The 7891-nt window shown below is 66.9% G+C and overlaps 4 protein-coding genes across 4 annotated transcripts in view; 3 read left to right on the top strand and 1 right to left on the bottom strand.

The window, feature by feature from the left end:
• Nucleotides 1-428, top strand: part of PFL1_02958 (uncharacterized protein) — a gene marked incomplete at both ends in the record, with an annotated part of 3749 nt that extends 3321 nt beyond the window's left edge. Inside the window, one exon of the mRNA XM_007880470.1 lies at nucleotides 27-428. Within this exon, the coding sequence (XP_007878661.1) occupies nucleotides 27-428 (402 nt within the window). The remainder of the gene's footprint in view (nucleotides 1-26) is intronic.
• Nucleotides 429-499: 71 nt separating this feature from the next.
• On the bottom strand, nucleotides 500-1687 carry PFL1_02959 (uncharacterized protein; the record flags this gene model as incomplete). The annotated part of the gene is made up of 2 exons (XM_007880471.1): nucleotides 500-502; nucleotides 662-1687. 2 exons carry the CDS (start codon nucleotides 1685-1687, stop codon nucleotides 500-502), a joined length of 1029 nt encoding a protein of 342 aa, XP_007878662.1.
• Nucleotides 1688-2926: 1239 nt separating this feature from the next.
• PFL1_02960 (uncharacterized protein) lies at nucleotides 2927-4358 on the top strand (the record flags this gene model as incomplete). Its single annotated transcript, XM_007880472.1, has 3 exons — nucleotides 2927-3495; nucleotides 3619-3763; nucleotides 3843-4358. 3 exons carry the CDS (start codon nucleotides 2927-2929, stop codon nucleotides 4356-4358), a joined length of 1230 nt encoding a protein of 409 aa, XP_007878663.1.
• A 2537-nt stretch (nucleotides 4359-6895) lies between these two features.
• The window catches only part of PFL1_06860 (uncharacterized protein), a gene marked incomplete at both ends in the record, with an annotated part of 5811 nt that continues 4815 nt past the window's right edge, over nucleotides 6896-7891 (top strand). The window contains 2 exons of the mRNA XM_007880492.1: nucleotides 6896-7504; nucleotides 7637-7866. Of these exons, the coding sequence (XP_007878683.1) occupies nucleotides 6896-7504; nucleotides 7637-7866 (839 nt within the window). The remainder of the gene's footprint in view (nucleotides 7505-7636; nucleotides 7867-7891) is intronic.

Consider the following 7891-nt stretch of genomic DNA (forward strand, 5'->3'; position numbering starts at 1 on the left):
GCACTGCCGGCCGTGCGTTTATCGAGGATCACGAGGCGGGCCAACGGGATGGCGACGAGGAGGAGCAGGAGGACGAGGGCGATGACGATGAAGGCGACGACGACGCGGCGACGCTCGAGGCCAAGCGCAAGCTGATTGACAGCATGGACCTGTCGCGGTACGCCATCGTCGACGACGACGACGGTGCGCAGCGCGACTGGAGCCAGGCCGAGAAGCAGGTCGACAAGCTGCTCCACAGCGGCGCGGGCGGCGTCAACTCGACCGTCTCGGTTAAGGGCGCCAAGCGCGCCGCTGCCGATGAGGACGACGCCGCGTCGCCCGCGAATGGCGGCGGTCGTGGTGCCAAGAGGGGCGGGGCGTCGTCGACTGGGCGGGGAGGGAAGAGGGGAGGGGGAGGGGCCAAGACGGCCAAAAAGGCGAGGAGGTGAAGCTGCGCGCATCTCGTTGGGCGCGGGGATGGGATGGGCTGGGACGGGTGAGCCAGAATGGACCCCGCATGCTACTGCTCTGATTCCCTTTGCCGTTGCGACATCGACCGTGCATCACCAGCATCCACCGCGACAGCCGCAGGCCCCGCCATCGACGTCGGTGGTTCAGCGAGCCTCTTCTCCCAGTCGAGCTTGCGAGCTACGCCAGCATCGGACCGATCTCCTGTGCTCACCTCGTGCGGGGCCTGCCCGACGGCGGCGGCAGCCACGTTCCGCCTGGCGCCCGTTCCATCTACCGCGCGCCCATGGTCGCAGTCCTGGTCGTGTCCACGATCATCTTCGACCTCGGCCCGCTCGGCATCGTCGTCGAGGAGGATACCGGTTTCGATGTCGAGCAACGACTTGGGGACGGCCCAGACGACGCTCCTGCCCAGGTTGGCGGAGCGGTTGATCCATCCGGGTATGCCGGTCCCGACGAGGAGGCGGCAGGCGGCGTCGGTGAAGTGGTTGCAGTTGCGCGCCAGCAGGTCGTACCGCGTCCCGCACCACGTGGCGTCCTGCCGCATCGCCTGGAGGGTGGCGAGCGCATGGTTGACGCTCTTTAGCCGCGCACCGCCGTGCCTTGGATGGCGTCCAGCCGCTACCGCCGCCGACGACGACAAAGGCGAGGGAGGTGGTGGTGCTGCGTCGGTCGAGGCGAGGAAGAAGGGGTCGCTAAACTGCAGAGGTTCCTTGAAGGCTCGCGCACCGGACTGAGGCGCGGCCCAGCGGACAAACTCGCTGCGTTGGTCGTCGTCGTTGTCGTCGTCGTCATGGAGGTCGTGGTCGGCTGTTGGTCTGGACGGCGGCGGTGGACCGGCATAGCCGACAAACCAGGCGCCCATGTACCTCGCACCGGGAATGGGGCTTTGGCCGGGACACGGCACGGCTTCAGGGCCCCACCAGCTGATACCATCCAGCGTCGACGGCGGACGTGGGGCGTTCCTCCCATTCTCTTGTCGTCGTCGTCGTCCTGGTGGTTTTGCATCGACAAGTGCATCGAGGTCGAGGGGGTCGCGGGGGATGGCGAATGCGCCGCTGACGCCGGGATGGGCGTGGCCGCCGTAGGCGTACTCGACGGCGAGGTCCGGCAGCCAGAGGTTGGTGTGGAAGGCGCCGAGGCCAAGGAGGCGGTAGGCGGAGCTCGAGAGGAGCGAGGGGGGCGAGAGGTCCCAGATGGTCAGGTAGACGGGGGTGCCGTGCTGGCTTGATGCGCCCATCGAGATTGGGAGGGGGCGCGGTTGGTGTTGTTGGTGGTGTTTGTAGTGATGGTGGTGGTGGTGGTGGTGGTGGTGGTGGTGGTGGCTGTGGCTGTGCTAGCGAGGTAGGGAGAGAGTAGGCCACCGCCTATGGCCCTGATAGGAGTGAGCGGCGAGGGAGCGAGAGGACGAGAGGAGGGGCCCAGAGAGAGGGGCCCGGCTGCCGGCTGCCATGCATCCTCGACGTGTCCTGGGTTGGGCCCTGCGTTGCCGTGGGGCCGTGCGCTGCGTCGAGTGGGGGCGGGCCCCTCGCTCGCTCTCCGTTCTGCCTGCTGCAGAGGAAAGCCCTACCTCGTGCACCTTGTCGGGGCGCAGTCCGTCGAGCTCCTCCCAAGCAAAGGCAGCTCTATCCAGTCCAGAGGGGGCAGTCAGGACCCCGTTTGTCGAGGCTGGCTGCGCAGCGTCGTCTGGCGTCGACCTCTCTACTTTGCCACCATCCTCCCATCCCTGCCTTCGCTCGCTCCCTCAGCCATCCTCGTCGCTCTCTCTCTCTCAGCTCACCACATCGTGCCGCCTGCTTGACCAGTGGTTCGACGCAGGGTCCTAGCTCGCTCGACCGTCGTTGCAATTCCGCCTCCCGACTTTGCGTCTTGGCGCAGCACACGTCCGCACCTTGGTTTGCAGACCGTCGTCGTCGGTGTCGTCGGTGTGAGGACGTAGCCCATCGCTTTTGCACGACTGGACTGGACAGTGGTAGCGCCGACACAGCCCGAGAGGCGAGGCAAAACGAGAAACAAGGAAAAAAGGTGAGTGCCGAAATGACAGGTGGGGGCCGCAAGGCTGGCCTCTTGGCCTGACCTGGCTTGGCTTGGCCTGCCTGCCTGCCTGCCTGCCTGCCTGCCTGCAACGCGGCGCGACGGCGCGGACTGGCTCGCTGCTGCCTCAAGCCAGGCCAGGCCAGGCCAGGCCAGGCCAGTCCAGCCCAGGCCAGTCCAGCCCAGGCGTCTGCCACCCAAACTGAGCGCGCCCACGCACGCAGGCAGCCAGAAGTCCATGGACCCTTGAGCTTGAGCCGCGCACCGCGTCCGCTCGCCATCCGCTCGCCACCTCCATCCGTTGCCACCAGCGGCGCAGCTCACCGACCTTCCTGCTCGCCCTTCTCTCCTCGTCGCGTGTCTGCTTCGTCACCACCACCACCACCACCAACACCCTCACCTCCTGCAGCACGCTCCTCCCACCCCCCACACACCGACCGCCGCCATGCCCTACCGCATCGAACGCGCGCCCAGCAACCGCTCGGGCTGCCGCGGTCCCAAGCCCTGCGCCGGCACAAAGATCCTCAAGGGCGAGCTGCGCCTCGGCACCCTCGTCACCATCCAGGGAAACGACACCTTCCACTGGCGCCACTGGGGCTGCACCACCCCAAAGATCCTCAGCAACATGCGCAACGGCGACGGCATCGAGACTGCAGACGACCTCGACGGCGCAGAGGACCTCGACCAAGACGCGAGGGACAAGATCACCACCGCACTCCAGGCGGGCCACGTCGCAGCAGAAGACATCCCCGAATCGGCAAAGGAGAAGCCAAAGGCCGACGACGGCGACGAGGCCGACGCCCAGGACGACGAGCACAAGCATGTCCAAGACGCCAAGCCCGCCAAGAAGGCCGCCAAAAAGTCAAAGGCCAAGGCTAAGGTCGAGAGTGACGACGAAGCCGAGGTCGAGGAGAAGCCCAAAAAGGCCGCCAAAAAGGCCAAGTCAAAGGCCAGGATTGAGGACGAGGACGAGGTCGATGTCGAAGTCGAGGAGAAGCCCAAGAAGAAGCGCGGGTGAGTATGGTGTCCGGTGCGCAGCGACCAAGCTCGCTTGCGTGGCCGTATCCGCTGACCTCTTGTATGCTCGTCTTCGTCGTCCTTCGCGTCGTGATCTACCCCTGCCCCCCGCTCCCACAGCCGCCCCAGCAAGGCCGAGACCGCCGCTAGGGATGCGGCCGAGGTAGAGGCCGCCACCAGTGCCGCCGCTGCGGCTGCCGAGCCCGAGTCGCCCAAGAAGAAGCGCGGCCGCCCGCGCAAGAGCGACGTCGAGGCGGCCGCCAAGGTCGAGGAGGCCAGCAGCGAGGCCGAGCCGGCCCCCGCCGCCACGCAGCCCAAGAAGCGCGGTCGCGCCCCCCAAGCAGCCCAAGAAAGAGGAGCACGACGAGGACGAAGACGAGTCGACCGCCCCCAACGGCAGCGGCAGCAACGGAGCCACGGAAGCCGCCCCCGCCAGCGCAAAGAAGCGTGGCAGGCCGCCAAAGGCCAAGGCGGAAAAGGTCGAGGCCGACGACGAGCCGACGTCGAGCGACGTGCCGGTCGCCCCCGCTGCCAAGAAGCGCGGCCGCCCTCCCAAGGCCAAGGCTGTGGAAGCGGCCACGGATGAGCCCTCGTCTGAGGATGCTCCTGTCGCTGCCGCCGCCGCCCCTGCCAAGAAGAAGGCGGTCGGACGACCGAAGAAGGAAGTCAGCGAGGGCGACGGCGAGGCCGATGCGCCGGTGCCCAAGAAGCGTGGCCGACCTCCCAAGGACCAGGCTGCTGCTGCCGCCGCTGCCGCCGCCGCCGCTGCCGCCCCCTCGACTGACAGCGAGGCCGCGGCGACGAGCACGAGCGACGAGCCGGCCAAGAAGAAGCGCGGAAGGCCGAAGAAGTCGGTCTGAGGGGCGATTGCGCTCGAGCCATCTGGCAGCGCGGCACACGCGCACCCCGGCATGCCTGGTAGGAGCCGACGTGCCCTCTCCGTGACCGCTGCCAAGCAAGACGAGGCAACGTCGCGCGCGGGATCTACATCTGGTCTCGCTTCTCTTGTTACGAGCTGGGTCGCGACCAAGGCGGGGACGGCCGCCGCCTCGCTCCAAGCATACCCCTCGCTCGCTCACTCTCTCGTTTGAACTCGCCCTCGATTCTGCGACGCCGATGTCGGTGTTGCCAGCCGAGTACTCTTCCGCCAAAAGTCGCCGCGGGGCTCCATCTGGCTCCCCCCCTCCTCTTTGGGCTCGATCTCTGCGTATCTTGACTTGTCGCTTGCGCCCGCCGCCGCAGCCTTCCGTTGTCGATTCTGTCCTATGTACCATCAGCCTTAGCCGTAGCCCTAGTCGTAGCCGTAGCCTCAGCCGTGGCCGTGCGCCGTGGCCATGCGCCGTGGCCATGACGAGCTGGCCAGCGAACGACCATCTTGCCATTGCGCCGCCCGCGCGTTCTTGTCGCCCGTTTGCCATCTGGTTGGCTCGTGTGGCTTTGATGCGGGCATGGGTGGGGCTGATCGAGATGGTGCTTGCTTCGATCACGCTGCGCCCTCCGCGTCCCCTTTGTGGGTGAGCCGGGCTGGAAGACGAGCGGGGCCTTGGTCGGTCGGGCCCCGCAAGGACATTGGCCCCTCCGCCCTTGTCTTTGTGCTCCGGCTCGAGCAGAAGATGATGCCCCCACGCACGCACACACGCGCACGCACGCACCACGCGAAAGACGAGCGACTAGGCCTGGCCTGGCTAGGCTGAGCTCAGACCGGGGCGGAACAAAGGGCGGGCGAGAGGCAGTCCAGCTCAGGCCAGGGTGAAGCAAGGTGCGCCAGGAAGCAGACGAGGAGCGAGGAGCGAGGAGCGAGGAGGTGGGTCGGCTGGCAGCGGGGCGAGGATCCCTTGCAGGCATTGGGGCGTCTTGTCGGTGCGTCGCGCCGCGCTGGTCACTCGGTCTTCTCTCCTTGCCTGGCCCTCCTGGCTTGTCCTGCCCTGGCCTGCCTCTGTGGCCCTAAGCGCAAGCGGCGGGAGCCTAGCCTCGCTTTGGGTGGCCACCATGCCGCGCACGACGCCGCCGCGAGCATGGCATGGCAAGGGCCTGGCCTGGCGGGCCAGACGAAGCCACCCCCAAAGGCGAGGCTCAACAAGGCCAGGAGGAGGCGGGCAGGCGGGCAGGCAGGGCAGGCAGGGCCAGCTCGGACCGCCTGCTTGGCATGGCCTGGCCTGGCTGGCAATTGAAGCGGTGGGTGGGGCAGCCACGGCCCGCGTTTCAAGTCGGAGCACGGTAGGGCCCACCACTTTGAAGTCGAGGCGTGGGGGCCACCAATACAACCTTAAGCTTGCTTTTGAATTCAGCCCCCGTGCTGCAGCGGGTTGCTGGTGAGGGCCAGGCAAGCACAGGCCACCCTGCTGCGACCCGACGGCCAGCAAGCAGCCAGGCTCAGCCAGGCCGCGGCGGCTTTGCTCAGCCAGAGCCGGCCAGGCCAGGGCAGGCCAACCAACGCTACGCTACGCTGGCTTGCCAGGCCAGGTTGGGGGGCACAGGCCGGCCAAGTCAGCGAGTGGGCGGGCCCTGTCGATGCTGCTGTGCTGCTGCTGCTGCTGCTGCTGCCTCGAGGAATGGAATGCTGCCTCGTCACCCTGCCTCGCCACCCGCCCTTCCTCTCCCTCCCTCTCTCTCACCACCCACCACCACCATCACCACCAACGTCGTTTTCGACCCCGTTCTCATCGCCGCTGTCGTCGTCGTTGTTCCACGGCTGCAGCCCCCTTCCACAGCTACTCGGCTCTCCCTTCGCCACCGTACGACCGTCGTTTCCGCTTGCATCGCATCGCATCCAAGTTCAAGTGACGCCACCATCCAACCCCCCTTCCCGCTCACATACAGAGACTCTGCAAGCTAGCTCCATCGACCATAGCAGTATAAGAAGGCACTACCTTCATTCCAGCGTCGAATTGCCACCCGGCCACCCCGCTCCGGCATCGCCCCTTTGCAGCATAGTCCAGTCGGTCGGTCGGTCGATCAGTCGCTCGTCTTTCTCGGACCCGCTCTCAGCCCACCCGCGCGCTCGCCCGCTTCCAACCGACACCCACCTCATCCTCCCCACCCGTCCGTATCTCGTCCGAGCCGGCACCCGATTCTCCTATCACTAGCAGGCGTGCAAGCAGCCACCACCGCCGCCTCCCACCCACCCACTCGCCTTCCCCCTCCGTCCGCCCCCATTCCGTGGGTGCAGCTAAAAGCTCGCCCCTCTCTTCGAGCTCTGCACCGTCCGTTCCTTCCACGGTACCTTCCTTTTCTTCCCTTCCACCGACGCCCGCGCGTCCGGGCAGCACCATCTGCTTTGCTCGCACAGAGTTCCCTTGCCGCCCTCATCATCCCCCACCCGCACACGTCGCCTTTTCACCTTCGCCCACAACCGTCGGCGCCTCACTTGTAGATTGGCATCGGCAGCACCTGCGCGATGCCAGAGGACACCGCAAAGAAGCAGCCCTCTAGATCAAACGACTCCAAGTCCAAGTCCGCCAGCGCCCCCTCCGCCTCGACTCCCACTTCTGCCGCCGCCGGTACCACAACCAACACTACTGCCTCCGGCCAGCAGCAGCAGCAGCAGCAGCAGCAGCAGCAGAGGCGCCACAGCAGCAAGGGCAATCACAGCTCCCAAGGCGGCAAAAAGTCCAGCACCGGCGCCGACAAGCCCACCACCACCGCAAGCCCTGAAAGCGCAACCACCGCCGACTCTGACCACAAGACGGCCGGCACGAGGCCCTCGCGAGCGCAGAACAAGAAAGTCAGCAACGGCAACCCGCCTTCGTCGTCCTCAACTTCCTCCAAGGCGGCCAACCACAGCGGCAGCAGCACCAAGTCGGACCGCAACGCAGCCATGAACCGCGCCGGCTCTAACAACAGCACTGGCAGTGGTGGCGCTGGCGGCAACGCCAGCAACAGCAGCAACAAGCGCGACACTGCCTCGAGCGTGCACGCCCGCAAGCCCGGATCCGCTTCGCCAGGTGCTGCCGCCGGCGGCCGCGACTCGAGCGCTGCCCTCAACAACCTCCAGCAGATGATCGCCGTGAGTAAGCGCGAGGTGGAGCAGCTTGGCCGGTATCACCTCGGCCCCCCTTTTGCTCCAATGCACAGCGACCAATGCTTCGCGACGAACGTCGGACTGACCCTCGTTCTCCCTCTCGCCCTATCCCATCAGGACATCAAGTCGACGCCTCCCGGTGGTCGGGTCGGCGGCGCTGGCGGCCAGAACAGCCTCGGCGATGCCGAAAACGAGCTCGCCGCAGTCAACAGCCGTCTGCAGGCGCAGGAAGAGCACCTCAGGACCCAGCTGCAGAACCAGCTCAACATTTCCTCGCCTCCGGGCGGCCGCGGCAACTTTGCCTCGCGAGCCGGAGGTCTCGCCAGCCTCGGCGAGGACAGCGAAGCGTCGCAGCCCGCCTTCCAGCGTCAG

The sequence above is a fragment of the Pseudozyma flocculosa genome (genome assembly GCF_000417875.1).
Source record: "Pseudozyma flocculosa PF-1 unplaced genomic scaffold scaffold00008, whole genome shotgun sequence".
In the NCBI taxonomy this organism is placed as follows: Eukaryota; Fungi; Basidiomycota; class Ustilaginomycetes; order Ustilaginales; family Ustilaginaceae; genus Pseudozyma; species Pseudozyma flocculosa.